Consider the following 17,964-nt stretch of genomic DNA (forward strand, 5'->3'; position numbering starts at 1 on the left):
TGATTCACACATTACAAAACTGACACATGTAGCCAAAACACGTGCTCTCCATGGATTAATTAAAAAAAAAAAACACTAAGAGGGCTGAATTTTTCCCCTCTAAACTTACAATCCTAGAACTAAACAACGTCTGATCTCTCCTTTGTAAGTTCAAGGCTGCAATCTTTCTTGTTGACAAAAATAAAAACATGGAAAATATTCACTTTAAGGATGGCTGTAGGAATACACAGAGAATGTCAAAAAGATGTCTACACCTTTTAAGAGATTAAAACTAGCAGGGCTCCTCTCTCCTTCCTCCTCTATTTTTGTAGGAGTTTATGAGAATTGATGTTTAATTCCTCTTTGCCTGTTGAAAGAATCCAAAAAATGGAGACATTTTGACCATGCATTTCTTTATCAGAAGTTATCTGATTACTAACTGAGATGTCATCTATGTAATCCTTTTCGAAGTTGAACTGAAGGTACCATTACTGGTCGAGTGCACCTGGATGTGCTGTGCACGTCCATTTTACCTTCAATTCTTACACTTTGGGAATGATTGATTTTAGTTCCAACAAGATCACTTCAATTGTGTATACACTTTTTGGTTCCCTGGTATAATTCATCTATCATCCATTCAGACTCCATAAAATACAGTAAACATACAGAAACAGCACACTACTATAATTTCAACATTATAGTATTTTTTAAATACTATAAGCAGAACCAGTTTGATCAGGTCCCACTAATGGATTTTTGGTGTTGCTTCAATTGCCCAGGGGTCCTCCTCATAAAATATTCTTCCAGGCCGATTTCTTCAAGTGTTTTCCCTGCACTCTGTTCAAGTATTTTTATAGTTTTGTGTCTTAAGTTTAAGTCTTTTATCTGGTGAGAATCAATTTTTGTTAATGGTGAAAGGTGGGGTCATTTTCAGTCTTCTACAGGTCGCCAGCCAGTTCACCCCGCACCATTTGTTAAATAGGGAGTCTTCCCTCCACTGAAAGTTTTAAATTGGCTTGTCAAAGATCAAATGGCAATAAGTGGCTGGATTCATCTCTTGGTTCTCTATTCTGTTCCAGACATCTACCTCTCTTTTTTTGTGCCAATACCATGCTGTTTTGATCACTATAGATTTATAGTATAGCCTGAAGTCTGGTAACGTGATACCTCCTGATGTGTTTTTATTTCTGAGTAATGAATGTATTTGCTATTCAAGGTCTTTTCTGATTCCATATAAAACAAAGAACTATTTTTTTCAAGCTCTTTAAAGTATAACAGTGGTGCTTTAATAGGGTTTGCATTAAATCTGTAGATTGCTTTGGGTAGTATGGACAGTTTAACAATGTTGATTCTTCCAGCCATGAGCAAGGTATGTTTTTCCACATTACTGGGATCTGATCAAACTAAAAAGCTTTTGCACAGCCAAGAGCATAGTAAGTAAAGCAAACACACAACCTTCAGAATGGGAGACTTTTGCAGGTTATGCTTCTGACAAAGGCCTGATAACTAGAATCCACAAAGAACTCAAACTAATCAGTAAGAAAAGAACAAATAATCCCATTTCTATGTGGGCAAGCGACTTGAACAGAAACTTCTCTGATGAAGACAGGCGCATAGCCTACAAACACATGAAAAAATGCTCATCATCCTTAATCATCAGAGAAATGAAAATCAAAACCACTTTGAAATATCATCTAACTCCACTAAGAGTAGCCCACATCACAAAATACCAAAACTACAGATGTTGGTGTGGATGTGGAGAGAAGGGAACACTTCTACACTGCTGGTAGGAATGCAAGCTAATAGGACCTTTTTGGAAAGAAGTTTGGAGAATACTAAAGGAACTAAAAGTAGACCTACCATTCAATCCTGTAATTCCTCTACTAGGTATAAACCCGGATGATCAAAAATCATTTTACAACAAAGACATTTGCACCAGAATGTTTATTGCAGCCCAATTCATAATTACCAAGACATGGAAACAGCCTAAGTGCCCATCACCCATGAATGGATTAATAAATTGTGGTATATGCACACCATGGAATACTATGCAGCCATAAAAAAGATGGAGACTTCACATCTTTTATGTTTACTTGGATGGAGCTGGAACATATTCTTCTTAATAAAGTATATCAAGAATGGGGGGGAAGTATCTGATGTATTCAATGTTACTATAAAATGAATATATAATCACCTATACTTTCATACAAATGGTAAAACATAACTATAGTCCAAAAAGTAGTAGGGAAGGAGAGAGAGAGGGGAAGAGGGATATGGAAGGATGGAGAATATTTGGGGGGACCTCACCTAATGTGCATGATGCAATGATACATTTCAAAACTATAAAGAATAGAATATAATTGTGATGGATGTGTTAGTTCAATGTAAGCATCTCACATTGTATATCAAAACAGTACACTGAATCCCATAAATGCATCAGTGTACACAGTTATGATTTAATAAAAACAAAAATAAAAAATAAATAAATAAAGCAGAACCAGGATGAACATTATTCATATCTATATCAAAATGCCAGTCTGTTTAATCTACTTTAAAAGAAACTCAGTGCTCAGGGAGCAGTTCTAGAGAAATGTGAGCAACACAAAAATTAAAATTTGAGATCTCATTCACACAAGAACAAAGTAAACTACAGATAATTTCGATCAAGTTATGTCTGTGCTAAAGTCAAGTTGTCCATCACTAAAACCACAGTTCAATATTTGAAATTCTCTAATAAAATATTACGATCTGAACAAGAAGAAATGCTCATACTTTCCAAAATTAAATCAAAGTGGAAGTCAGATGATGACTCTTGACAGCCAAGTGGAACTTTCAAGAAACTCTTTATGGTATGGAGTAATTAATAAATATATTTTAAAACTTTTGAATCATCACCTCTGAATAAGATGGGCACCTGTCTAGACAAGATAAAAGAACAATTTGGAAAATGATTGACCACAGCAAATCGGATGTTATTTCCTACTTTATTCTTGGAGAATTATTTCTCAGCATTTGTTTGCAGGTTGTCCTTAATAAGACAAATGTAAGGATATTTCTGGAAATTTAAAAAGAAATGTGTTTTTGTTATGCTTTTCTTCAGCTCCAGCCCTGAGAACAAAAGTGAAGATAAATAACAACGCTACTGCAGTTCCCAGGATGATGTATTTCATCTGCTGGTCTCCTTCCAAGGTGTTATTAAAGTTCTCTGAAGCGTTGCTACCAAAAAAAAAAGGTCAAAAGAACTCATGTTATTTATTGTTTCTCAAAATTCATTGCTGCTTCAGGTTGTGCCTACGTTAACTCATCCATTTTATTTTGGAAGTCATTGCAAAATGCTGTGCTAAATGAACATAGAAGATATTAGCAGACACACGTGATGAAAACTGGGTTCCAGACTTTCATGAATCAGAAAAGAGGGCTAGGATTTTAAAACAATAATAGCATGTAAATAAAAGGCAGATCAAAACAGACATTCCATAAAATTTGGCACATGTGGTCCTCTACTCCTTATTAAAGAGACAAGAAGCAGAGCACAAACTGTATTTTGTAAGGAAGTCAGGTAAGCCTGACAGTCCTATGAAATTATTAATCCTACTGGGATCCAGTATTTTCATGTTTAAGGCAATAAGTGAATAGGGGAACGGACAGGTGGGGGGTGCAGGTGTAAAGAAACACTAAGCTAGTGGCAGAAGCAATAATGGACATTTATTCACTGCTTAACCCCAGGATCAAAGATAAGAATTTTACATGGATTACATCATTTAATCCCCACACACGACATTCTGAGGTGGCAGCCTAAGACACCAGGGAATTATCTAACTCAGTCTCAATAATAGAATGAGCCCTTTGTAACAGGTAAGTTAGATTCTTCCCTGTCTCTCTTTATAAATCCATCTGAATTCATCGAATCATAGGGATGAAAGGAAAATATTAGGATCAAATGATCTCGTGCAAATGTGCATATATTAAGTATGATTTGTAAAAGAGCAAAAATTTTAGATATTAGTTTAAGTTTCTTAATTTCTAGGTGGATAAATCTGAGGCTCAGAGATTAAAGGGATTTACTAAAATCACAGTTGTCAGAGACACTTCCTGCCCAGGCTGCTCACGGTCTCCCACATTATGGCCTTGCAATGCAAAAAAGCAAGCTATATGTTATGCCTCTGATTTCTAATGACCCTATCCACAAACACGATCAACTCCAAACAAAGAAGTTTTGGTATCTGTATCGATGGGTTAGGTTTACATGATTAAATATTAGGGTTTTTTTGTTGTTGCTGTTTGTTTGTTTGGTTTTTTTTTTTTTTTTTTTTTGAGACAGCATCTCACTTTGTCAGCTTGGCTACCCAATAACTCACAGCAACCTCAAACTCTCGGACTCAAGAGATCCATTCTCTTGCCTCAGCTTCCCAAGCAGCTGGGACTACAGAAACCTACCATAATACCCAGCTAATTTTTCTATTTTTAATAGAGATGAGGTCCCACTCTGGCTCAGGTTGGTTTCAAACTCCTGAGCAAAAGCAATCCTCCTGCCTCAGCCTCCCAAAGAGCTAGGACTATAGGCATGAGCCACCAACCCCAGCTTACATGACTAAATATTAACCTCCCAACTGCTCACAGCACCGCAACAAGTTTCTTCTCAAATTCACCTCAACGCCCATTACTCAAAAAGACCCATGTAATACGCTTCCAAATTCTCAGAACAGTACTAGATTTGAATGATGTAAAAGACACACAGCACAAATTAATATAAGCCAAGTCTCTGCCACCAATGCTGAAACTGTTGCATTTTTTTAAAACAATTAAGTAATTCATTCATATTTAATGCTTGACATCTGATAGTAAAGATGCTAAAAAAGGACGTTGAGCATAAGGAAAGACGAAAACACAGGAATCCAATATGGTAGGGAGGAAATGGAGAGAGAAGGAGAAAGCAGAGCATGTGAGGTGTGGATGGTCCTTTAGGGAAGATGCAGAGGAAACGGAGCGGGGAGACCAAAGCTCAGTGGAGCCATCGCAGACAGCTCCTCTGACCTCACGGCTGCTGAATTTCATTTCATCAGCAGGTTTGGTAATCGGATGAGCCTCTCGTGACAGGCAAGTCAGAGTCCCTCTGCCTCTCTTTAAAGCCTGTTACAAACCTCCACATCACACGCCTCTCAATGACATCCTGTTTCTGGGAACCACCCCTTCCATCTTCATACTGCATTACAGCAAGATCAAGTTATAAACACTCTGAGGCTGCAAGGATGCCTTTCCGTTTCATTAGTACCTCACCAAATTACTCAGAGCATGTTCTACCTCCAGTCATACAGTTAACCTGTGAGTGACACCACAGAGTGACAAAGGCCATGGTTTCTCAGAAGCATCACAGCTCCATCTGCAGCTCATATGCAGCTATACAGCTGACTGATTGGCTCTTATTTGGGGCCGGGGGGGAGGGGCGGGGGTAGAGATGGTGGTTCACTGATATTAAAGGCACAGATAAAATAGGTAAATTATTAATTTAACCATTAATATTAAATTAATATTTAAATTCCTTCAATGTCAGACTAAAGAATAAATACCCAAAATTATTTTAAAATAGCATTTTCTTATCAAAGCCAACTAAAAAATTAGAGACTTTAGACAACACGAGGTAATCTATTAATAAGAATAGTTACTACGGGCAGTGCCTGTGGCTCAAAGGAGTAGGGCCCTGGCCCTATATGCTGGAGGTGGTGGGTTCAAACCCAGCCCCAGCCAAAAACTGCAAAAAAAAATTAAAAAATAAAGAAAGAAAGAAAGAAAGAATAGCTATTATGGGGAAAATGATTATCAAAGTTAAATTTAGCAATAAAAACATAATTTTTAAGTCTGATTTTTATTTCTTCTTTGCACGTCTTAAGAAACTACAAATTTGACATTTGCTGACATACTAATTCAAAAATGTTATTCATTTGCTTAAGACACCATGCCACAACTTACTGACTATAGTTTGAATTTGGGGCAACAATAGCCTCCCAGACATCCCTTTTTGGCAAAGCCAGGTGAGTCAGCAGAAATAAACATAAGGATGAGCAGATTACTAACATTATTCTAACTGAAAATCTTGCCTATTGCTTTATTTTTAAACTGCCACTAACATGTTTAAATGATAATTGCACTTTCTCAATGAGCACAGTTCCTTATTATTGGAATTGGCAGGGGGCCTTGACATTTGAGTCATCATTTCATTATGTCTATTTCTTACCCTGGTATACAAATTAAATAGAAATACAAGCCAAATGAAATATAAGAGGAAAATCTGAAGCAGTAACTTTAAAATGAATTAATTTTTCTAAAATCTATAAAAATATATAAAGCAACTAACATTGTTAATAATATATTCTAGCTCAGACAGTATTTTCAAAAATACTAACTTTAATTGTAAAGGCCAAAAATGCTTCAAACCCTCCTATCCAAATATTGTACTTCTGTAGAACAGAACTAACAGCTTTAATATTCCCTAAATTAAAACGAGAATGATTCCAGGTTTAAAGCAACTACAAATGTGGGCAAAAATATATATTTAACAAGTTTCTTCCATTCTAAAAGACTTCAAAATTGGTAACAGTTATTGAACATATAATAATTCATTCAGACTAACACACCCAATATGCCAAATGGGAATACTGATCTATCCTGAGATAGTGTCTAAACACTAATAAAAACATTACTGCATAAATTTCCAAATCACCTGATTCAGTCATATTGAATAAATGTACATCATTCCATTTTTGTAAAATACTTTTTTAAAAAATTTCTATTAAACTTCAAAATTATAAAAATTATTCAATCATGAAACTAATGCTGTATTAAATACTCAAAAACATCTTCGACTCTGCTTTCAGGTGTATTTATTTATTACTGTGGGCGCTCCAGAATGTGTGTAGATTATTCATTCACTGAGTCTTTAGTTATTTCTGCAATTCTCTCTTCCCTCGGCACAGAGCAAACTGTTCATTTCTAGTAGCCAACAGCTTCCCTGAAATGCTTAGAAACAAGCTGAATAGCCTGAAAGAACTGTGTTGACCCTACTACAAAATGTTAAGACACTCTACTGAAAATGAATCACTGTTAAGTCTATCAGTATATTACCAAACATTAGAACATACCTTATTTTTCTTTACATTTTATTATTTACTTTAATATTGATTTTTAAAAGTATTTTTCCTAAAGGACAAAGTGTCCATTGAAACCTATTTTAACATTTATTTTTGGTACCTTTTCATCAATTATTTGTAATTTATAACCCAAAAAGAATTCAGAGAGATGCACACACACAAAAAAAAGCCTCCTATTCACTATATTCTCTCAAATAATGAGAATGTTCTAAAGAAACAAGTGGCTATTTTAATACACAAATCTAATTGTAAGAAAAGTCTTAAGATAGTTATTTAATTTCCAACTTTGGGGAATACAATATTCTGCATATTAAGACAAAAACAGAACATAAATCAGATGTTCCTAAAATATGAAATTTATAAGAGAATATATGAAAAGTGCAGTCCCACACAGGTGTTTTATCTTATTTAAAGATAAAGCAGTCAAGCCCAACAAGGTGCAAAGGCTGTTTTTGTCATCGTTTGACTTCAATCGGTCGGAATATTCATGAGTTTTTATTATTGGGTTTTAGCGAGTTCTATCGCTTTCGTAATTGCTGTGGCTGGTATTAATAAATGTCTCCTTTTTATATGCTGAAATAAATTATTGGATGAGGCAGACACTATGCAAAATGGCTGGGAATGGGGCCAAATCTCTTTACATACATCCAGGGACCGGTAATCTTCTAAAAGGCCCTTTTAGCTCTCTTGCCTAAATAATTACAAGACAGCCAGCATGTAATTTATTGAAATAATTATCCGCTCTTGTAGTCCCATCACCCATTTCAAGTCCACGACCACTTACCTTGTCTTTACTTTCAGCGCCGGAAGCCTCAGGCTTTGTTCTAATGACGAACGGGGTGGACAGTCGCAGCAGGACCCTCTCGAAGGTGGCGCTGACCTTCGGGGACACGATCTCGAAGCAGTCCTCGAACCTGAGCGCTTTGTGGGCGTCGCAGCGGAGCTGTTTGCGCAGCCCTTCGCCCAGCTGGAGGACGCACATGCTGGGGTCGAACATGAGGTGGAAGGGGAAGGCTCTGCAGAAGGTGCTGATGCCGATGCTGAGGTCCGCGGGGACGCGCGAGGCTCCCTGCGCAGGGTTCCTGGTGAGCGCAGGGTTTCCACATTCTCTGATGAGGAAAGTCAGGCAGCCGCAGTTGCCCAGGGTGGCGCCGTCGGGGCGCAGCTTCTCGTCCGCCACCTGCTCCACCTCCACGTCCAGCCGGTAGATGTTCTTCCCTGCGGCCTTGATCATCCCCAGCATGGCCAGCCCGACCACGCGGTGCGGGTGGAAGTAGCGCAGCAGGAGCGAGCCTGCACCCAGCTCTCTGCACAGGAAAGACGGCGACTCCAGCGCGGCCTGCTTCCCACAAGAAGTCCTGATGTGTTCCAGCAACGCATCGAAGCCATTGAAAAAGTCCTGCAGCGTGCCGCCTACTGCGCGGAGCACCCGCTCATTCTCATCGAAGCAGGTGTTAAAGAACTCCTCACCAAATCTTTCTTGAATTTCCTCAAACTTCAAACCTAAAGGTAAATAGGAAGCAAATGTTAGTCAAATATACATAGCTGAATTTACAGTTTTTAACGTGCCTACCAAAAGAGCTGTCTAGTGAGGGAAACAGAGGGGTGTTTCTCTTGGGCCCGCAAACCTACAACACAGGTTAACTCATACACCCTGTGTCAGGGAAGCTAGATCTCAGTTCATCTTCTGGATGTTTCTAAGATGAAATTTTCCATTTGTTTATTTTTAAATAGATTCTATTGTTGAAAGTAGTTTTAGATTAATGACAAAGTTGTACAGAAGTCCAGACATTTCCCGTCTACGCTGTGCCCCATACCTGTACAGCCTCCCCCATTAACAACATTCTCCAGAGCAGTACGTTTCTGACAACTGATGAGCCTACGTTCACACACGATTAACACCCCAAGTCCATGGTTTACATTCAGGTTCACTCTGGAGGCCGCACATTGCACAGGTGAGAACGGATATATAACAGCAAGTCTCCACTGTTGTTCTGCACAGAGTAGCTCCCTGATCTAAAAGTCCTCTGTCTTCCCCACACGTCCCTTCGTCTCCCCTAACTCCCAGAGCAACAGCTTCTTAAATGCTGCTAATCTGACCATTCAGTTGTCAATACTGTATTTCACTTGCTGCAGTTATCACAGACAATATGCTTCTTTTTCTTAAGATTTCCACAGTCTTCAGAGAATATCCAACTAGTCTCTATACCCTTTCCACATATTTTCCGTATTATCATCTCACTTCTTGGTAAAATGTGTGTACTAAATGGAAAATACCAACAGGTGAGGGTCTCTACAGCACGAATCAGCAGAGGCAGGAGTTATCTAGCAGAAACACGGGGCTTACATTAGCAATCTCACAGAAGGTATTCGGGTCGGCCAGATCTCAGGGAAAAGAGGACAAAACAAGAAATTAATAATGGCAGAACTATGGAATGATTCCCACTCTTTCAACCCACAGAAACCAGGGTGCCAGGAGTGGAGTAGGAAGGAATCTGACCAGAGAGAATTAAAGGTCTTTTGTTTTCTCTCCACATAGTCACTCCCAGGTGCCCGGGCACAAGAAACTCTAGCTGATGGTACTGCAATCACAATAAAAATAAATAAGTACACACAATGCACTACATCCTAATTAGAAGCAGGATCTAGTGAGATCCACCTCTGAGGACTACAACGTATATAAGAGTGGGGCCAGCCACTGAGTGGCTTCTACCCAGAGCCACTTGATTGCTGCTCTTTCGACTCTTCCAAGTTGAAATCACATGTACTTTATATATTCATATTTTTTTTGCCCAGTTTACTCCATCTTATAAGAATGTCCTGCAAATCACACAGGACTGGGAAAAGGCGAAAGGTCACTTTGCTAGAACCCCATTAGCATGCAGAGCACTCCAAGCTGTGTACGAATTGATTTGCTGCTCCGACCTTATCATTCCCTGTGTGTTCCCCTATTCCACAGGGGAGGCAACTTTATTTAAAAAATGGAGTCAAAACACACCAAATATTTGTTGAGACCCAAAAAATTATGATAGCCAAGATAAGAAGCTAGTACACAAAGAATTTCTTAAAATGAATGTTAAATGAAAATAAGTAGAAAGCCTAAGAAAGAATCCCTTTATAAAAAAATACACATTAATTTTGGTTTCATATAGCTGATGTTCAAGACTAGCTGAGAAAGTCATCTATTAAGATTACTCTTCAACATATGTTGTACTCACTAACAATCATGGCAGCAGGAATTGATAATAATATTTACCTCTCCGGTTAGCGAGTGTGGAAGAGAGAAAAAAGATAAATGCCATGCATGGCAATTTGCTGCTGTCCTGACTGCACTGTTGGAACTGCTCTCACAATTACTCACACCAGCGTGCACTGCTGGTCCTCCTCTCACTCGACCTCGTCCGCTGTTCTCCCTGACACCGTTGGTCATCTCTTCCTCCTAAAACACTCATCTCTTTGACTTATCAAACTATTAATATCCTAGTCTGAGTCTGTCCATTCTTATTTCCTACACTAAAACTTCTTTCTACGCCTAATTTTTATCACCATCACTGTATTGTAATTGAAAAATTATAACACATACAAACTGGAATTATGCCCACATTCACCGACTATGAAATTTTCTAATTATGAAATTCTTATTAGAAACTAAATTCGGAAGAAATAAAAATCCCTATAATTTGACTAATTTGACTATATTTGCTGAACTTCACTATTCCATGTTCCATTGAAAATATTCCAGAGATTAGTTGTAAACTTTGAAGAATTGTACTTTCAAAGGATTTAGAGTCTACACGCAGAGAAAAGAAAGAATTTTTCTAACTTGCATTTCTCATGACAATGAAAATCACTTCACACAGCTACTAAGAAAAGAACACAGATATAAACAGTCAATACAGTACACTTATATCCTATTTCCAAACCTAAGAATTTCACAGAATTATCCAGAAAATAACAAGTAAGTAAATTCACCAGTGGCAACAAAATAAATACTATTCTGTATACAGCAGTGATTACGGAACACCAGATGCTAAAGCAACTTTTGTATCACTAAAGAAAAACGGAATTGTTTTGAATACTGTACATGGTAATTCTATATAAACCACAAATTCAATTAACTAATAAAAATCTTTATTCAGACAATTGTGAAACTGCACAAGAGCAGAAAAGAAGAAATAAATTCTTAGATTTTGAAAAATTAAAACTAAGAAAAGATCACATCAACTTTTGCAAATATACTACAAATGAACAGTCAAGACTTCCATTTTAAACCTTATCTCAAAATTCAGAAAGCACAAAGTATTTCAGCTCCGACAACTGGTGCAGTTCTAACTCCTACGACTGACGCAAACCCTCTACTTACAGTAAATGACTTGAAACATGCAGACAATGCTCATCTCCGCATATCACAGATGCTATGACAGTCTGACATTCAAGTCTGAAAGAATACATTTCCTCCTGCGGCAACATTCATGACAAAACTGCTCTTGTTAATGGGTAAGTTAAGTTAGAATTCTAAATTACTGTTAATTTACCTCTTCAAAATGGTGAAGCCTAAATGCTGACATCCTTTAACTGTAAATGAAATATAATCTTTCTTTTACAACAGGGGCCTGTTGCCTTCCACACACTACCCCATCCTACCTCATTTCCTAAGGACGAGGACCTTGCCCTATTTCTGTCTGCATCCCTATTGCTAGCATAATGCCTGGTACATGGAGAAAAAACATTCTTTATAGAAACTCTCATTCATCTAAGTACCTGTTTTATAAATATCATCAATCTTTTAAGGTTAAAATTGTGCCACATCTAAGAATACCAAGACAAAAAGACACATTCCTCAAGAAGATAATATTTGAAGGAAGACTTAAAAAAAATAAATAAATAAATAAGAAAAGCCAACAAGCAAGGAAAGAATGAGTAAGAATAGGATACAGATGAGGAGGGACCTGGTGAGCACAGTATGGTCAGGAAAAATGGATATAAGGCTGGGAAGTAGTAGGGAATGATATGCTAATTAATCAGCATTGCAGAAGGTGGATTCAACATTACCAAGACCAGACTCAAGAACGCCAGCCAGAGAGATGGTGTGATGTCTTTGAAAGAAGAGTATCTTGACTAACTCAGGCTCTCCCAGTAAGAATGGGGGGAAAAAAATGCCAAGCAATATGCTAAATACTTCAACAGATGATTTAATCCTTTAAAAAATTCCTTTGTAGGCATTTTTCATCATCCTCATTTTATAGATGACGGATGTTAAGAAATCACACAACTTGGAGCCAGGTCTCGAAGTCTGTCTAATACTAACTCTTGTGTAATAAGCACAGTATCAAAATAGTAAAACTTCTGGGTGAGGGACAAACATGCATGAAAAACACGCACGCCTTGCTCACTGTTTCATCTGTAATGCCAAGCATTCTGCCTGACTTGAGAAATACTGCCTGGATGGTGAATGAATTAATATCATATACCACCAAAGTCAACAGAAAGGGGGAATACAGGACAGTCATAGTCATCCAGTGACAAGCGAGTACAAGTAAGATAAGGACAGAGAACTCCCAACTGGATGTGTCAGATCTTTGGGGACCTTTGACGGAGCAACTTCGGTGGAGGGGTTGGGGGAAGAACACTGAGAGTGACGGGGTGAGGAGTGTGCGGCAGGCAAAGAAACAGAAATGTTAGCTTTTGCATGAATGAATAATGTTATTTGAAGGCTATAATTTCTTATTTTATAAAATTGTAAAAAAAATATGATCTCCACGTTTGGCAAGGGAAAGGTTGTCTTCACTGAGAACCAACTTAGCAGAGAGAGATATGCCACTGACTAGAATCATTGATCCTCTGGGAAGTTCTCTTTAAAGTAAAGGGAAATCGGTGTCTTTCTAGATCCAGAGACCATCTGTATCACCCAGCAAGGGCATCAGTCTCTACTAATGTGAAAAAATGCCACAGGAGGAGGTGTGTCTTCAAACTGCTTGAACTCCAGCCAAACAGCTGGACACCCACCACAGGCTCACTCTGCTGGGAGATTTAAATTTTTTTTAATTTTATATCTCAGAGATAATAGCACACACATTCAGATTTTTTAAAATAGGGCTTAGTATCTTTGAGCTAACATTCCATACATTCCACAATTATTTTTTAATTAGCTGCTTAGGCCTCATCAACCTAATAACTAAGTGTCATAACTGAATCACAACTATATCTCATGTCCAAACTGTAAAGACATTTCAATATTTTAAGGAGGTTATCATCTTTCTAGAGGAATGGCAGAAATAGTTATTTTATCCAGCAAAACTATAAGATTTTTGATTTGAAACTCAAATGACTAATACTCTAGTACCACATCAATCTTCCAAGAGGTGATGGAAGCTGGTTTCTGACTCTCTGAGGAGATTTTAGGGTAAATATCACACATATTTAAATCATAACAAAGAAGAAAGGCTACAAGCAAATCCTACCATCCAAATAGTAATTTGAAGGGAAAACATTTTGAATTTGATCTACCAGTAGTCTTATTTAAATCTCTGTTGGGTGAGATAAAACCTTTGTAGTTTCAGATTACTTTATAGTTTAATAAGTCAATGTTGAGATAATAATGAAAAGCAGATTCTTATCAATTTTATTCTTAACCAATGCAAGGTTAAAATAATGACTTGCTTCTCTTATATTTTAGAGGGATATTCTCCACCTTTTACTGTATCAGTGGCATCTCTGCCCACCCTACAAAAGAATATATATTCATACATTTATTTTTAAAAGTAGGTGAATTTAATTGCTCTTCATTTTTTTAAATTTTACATCTCAGAGATAATAGCTCACATTCATATTTTTTAAAATAGGGCTTAGTATCTTTGAGCTAACATAGAATTTGCTAAGCATAGTAATAAGGAAAATCTTCTAGCATATTTAAGATTAATTCTTGAATACACAAAGAAATGGGTACTATTAAAAGCATATATTTCAAATACAAAATTGTTTGTTATGGTTAAGTTTTACAGTTTTCAAAAATCTGTTAAGATATGCTTTAAAATATACATAGAACATAAATTTTGATAATTAGAAATGTTGCATAATACAGGACATGCCAGTTGCTATATGAGTACTCTGGAATAATTTTTTTTTCACCTAGCAACTACATCTAAAATTTAGAATATCATAAAAGTACACTCCAGGATGGCGCCTGTGGCTCAAAGGAGTAGGGCGCTGGTCCCATATGCCGGAGGTGGCAGGTTCACACCCAGCCCCGGCCAAAAACTGCAAAAAATAAATAAATAAATAAATAAATAAAAGTACATTCCAATACTACCAGTGTTACCCCTTCCTTTCAAATCACAAAGCACATTTCCAGGCTTTTCTGATAATCGGCAGGTAGTGTCTGGTCATACTGATTCTGTGATCCTTCTGCTGTCCATAAACAGACTTACAAGAACACCTCATGAAGAATAAAATTTTTAAAAATATCATGCTGTTGATCAAGAAAAAAAGAACCAATGGAGGAAGGACCAATGGATTTATACCTAAATGAATCATAGAATTTTTCTTGAACTGCAGAAAATCCTGAATCTACAAATGGAAAGGGCACGAATTCCAACCAGGAATATTTGATTAGGTTCCAGAGAAGAGAGGAAAAAAATATTTTAAGTTGCAACAAAGAAAAGTAATTTTAACAAAAGAAGATATTTACCTCTCATCTACAACCTAGAAGCTAGACGATGGTAGAAAAACACAGGCTCAATACTAAGAAAACTGAACTATGAGAGTTCATTACCCAGCCAAGATAGAGGCAAAGGTCCTGTTATACAGTGAAACCCAGAGAAAAATAACTGAGATGCACTTTAACCAAACAAAACATAAGTCAGAACAGAAGAGCAGAAAAATGTAGGTAAGAAAAGATGGGAAAAAGAGACACACTGTACATATAAACATATATTATATGCATATATTATGAATAACAACATAGTATCTGAACTTTTGTAATATAAATTTTAAATAAAGATTACTAAAATAGAGGTAATCTACCAAACTACTGCAAGGTAATTTTTTTCATGACATGGAATAAAATAATCTCAGCAAAATCCAGGAGCTGAAGAGTAAGGAGAAAATAGGAGAGAAGGAAGGAGAAAAAACATATAATCTTAGTAAGAAAGCAATTGATATTTTGTTTTAAAATATTTTTTAATGGGCATAATTTTTATAAGAGAAAAAGAAAACCAATAATGAAATGGGAAAGTGGAGTAGAATTTTCAAATTACAAAGTAAAAAATATGCACATACAGAATGTCAATTTCATCAAGATAGCAAAAATAATGAAAACAAAAAAATAATAATTACTATAAATCAAGATGAAAGAAGAGGAATCACAGTAATCATGAATGGCATCTCTATAAATGAATAAATCATCCTTGAAAGGGGGGAAATTGTTACTCCCTCAATAAGAATTGTATTTATAAAAGTTGATTTTAAAAAATAAGAGACTGGGAGGTGGAGCAAGATGCCAGCTGAGTAACAGCTTCCTTGCATCTGGGCACCGTGAGTCTGGGGAGATAGGACTCCAGGCATCTCTGGCTGGTGGGATCTGCCTATCATCAACCCTGTGAGGATACAGGGAGTCAGCGAGAGACTTCTGGACTCCAAGAGGAGGACTAAAACAGTGGAAAAACGGCAAGTGGTCGCGTGTGTTCAATCCGTCTAAACCCACCCGCAACTGTAGGTTCAGTAGCAGCGAGACTGCAAACCAGAAAGGCCTTACCTGTGAACTGTTTTGGTGCTTTGGACTTGGCACTCAGTTGAACTGCCTTGGGGAGAGCCTGAGCGGCAGTGTGGAGAACTTTGGCGGTTGTCTAGGGCCCCAGTCTGAGCCGCTGAGCCAGACGGAGCTAATAGTCTTTGGCTGTGGGGCACAGGGAGCCATTGGGAGCGATCTGCCCCAGCAACCTCCGCCGTCAGGGTCGCAGAGCTAGAATCCAGTGGGAGCTGGTAACCCAGCGACCAAGTAGCCTAAGGGTGGGGTCTGAGCCGCCTTGCAGCCCCAACCCTCAAGGACAGAGTGAGACCAGCTTTCGCACACTGGGTAAGTGGATAGCCACTTCAGCAGTGATTCCAGCGACAAGCACCTTCCTGGGAAAGCTTCTGCTCAGCAAGTTTACAAGTTCAAAGTGCCTTTAAAGTGGGCTGAAGAGAGATTTAGGGTGTCTACCTGCTGGGGTTTGAGAATCGGCAGCCTCCAATCATATCAGAACTGTGATTAACATCTCATACCCCAGAAGACCATGTGTTGCCCAGACAATATTCAATAACATATACATACTGCTTTGTTTTTGTTTGTGATTTTTTTGTTTTTGTTTTTGTTTTGTTTTGTTTTGTTTTTGGTTTGGTTGTTTTTTTCTTTATTTTGATGCTGTTGATGTTGTTTTGTTTTTTAATTTCAACATTTTCCATACAGATCCTTTTTCTCTCTCAATTTTTCTAGTTTAATTATAATTTCCCATTGCTGCCTATTTCAATAATTAGAACTTCATTTTTGCTAGTGTTTCTACCGCTATTATTTGGTTTTTCACCCAATTTTATCCTGTAAAGTTTTCTGTTTGCTTGTTTTGGTTTGATTTATAGCATTTTTGTCTTTCCTCTCTACTGGGTGGAGGTGGGGTACTGTGTCCGATCAGGTTAGCAAAGAGCTGCTGACCTCAAGGGAACCACCCAACTGGGCACCCCCAGAAGGTGGGGTTTTTTTAAGGTTGTGTCAAAGTACCCTACTGTACATCTATATTGCTCTGTCTCCCTCTTTCTGTGCCTCTCTTCTCTTTGTCAATATGCCTTTTACCCACCCCCTCTCCTTTCTCTATTTTTCTTTGTTTTTCTTATCACTCGGTCCTCCTTTCTTTCATCCCTTTTTTGCTCTTCAACCTTCTCACCGATCTGGTCCTGTAACCCTTAGTCCACAGGCACGAGAATTTAAAGAGCAAGAGGAAGTCAAAGGAAAATTAGGGCAAGGAAACAGATAAAAGAAATCACTCATGAGAAAGAGTCAGCAGAAAACTCCAGGCAACACGAAGAACCAATCCAGAACAACCCCGCCAAGGGACCATGAGGTAGCTACTGCAGAGGATTCCACCTATACAGAAATGTTAGGAATGACAGAAAGGGAATTTAGAATACACATGTTGAAAACAATGAAAGAAATGATGGAAACAGTGAAGGAAACTGCTAATAAAGTGGAAAATAACCAAAAGGAAATATAAAAACAAAATCAAATCAGAGATGAATGATATGAAGAATATAAAAAGGATATAGCAGAGCTGAAGGAACTGAAACAGTCAATTAGGGAACTTAAAGATGCAATGGAAAGTATCAGCAACAGGTTAGACCATGCAGAAGAAAGAATTTCAGAGGTAGAAGACAAAGTTCTTGAGATAACTCAGATAGTAAAAGAGGCAGAAAAGGAGAGAGAGAGCAGAACGTTCACTGTCAGAATTACGGGACTTTATGAAGCGTTCCAACATATGAGTTATAGGAATTCCAGAAGGGGAAGAGGAATGCTCCAGAGGAATGGAAGCCATACTAGAGAATATTATAATAGAAAATTTCCCAAATATCACCAAAGATTCTGGCACACTGCTTTCAGAGGGATATCGGACCCCAGGTCGCCTCAACTCTAACCGAGCTTCTCCAAGACACATTGTGATGAACCTGTCCAAAGTCAAGACAAAAGAAAAGATTCTGCAAGTTGCCAGGAGTAAGCACCAGGGGCAAATCCATCAGAGTGACGGCAGACTTCTCTAATGAAACTTTCCAAGCAAGAAGACAATGGTCATCTACCTTTAATCTACTTAAACAGAAC

At 37.7% G+C, this 17,964-nt stretch overlaps 1 protein-coding gene across 1 annotated transcript in view; it reads right to left on the reverse strand.

Annotated features, from left to right (window-relative positions):
- GUCY1A2 (guanylate cyclase 1 soluble subunit alpha 2) overlaps positions 1-17,964 on the reverse strand; it is a 350,273-nt gene that overhangs the window by 251,879 nt on the left and 80,430 nt on the right. The window contains exon 4 of the mRNA XM_053595047.1: positions 7,909-8,627. Within this exon, the coding sequence (XP_053451022.1) occupies positions 7,909-8,627 (719 nt within the window). The remainder of the gene's footprint in view (positions 1-7,908; positions 8,628-17,964) is intronic.

The sequence above is a fragment of the Nycticebus coucang genome, chromosome 6 (genome assembly GCF_027406575.1).
Source record: "Nycticebus coucang isolate mNycCou1 chromosome 6, mNycCou1.pri, whole genome shotgun sequence".
Taxonomy (NCBI): Eukaryota; Metazoa; Chordata; class Mammalia; order Primates; family Lorisidae; genus Nycticebus; species Nycticebus coucang.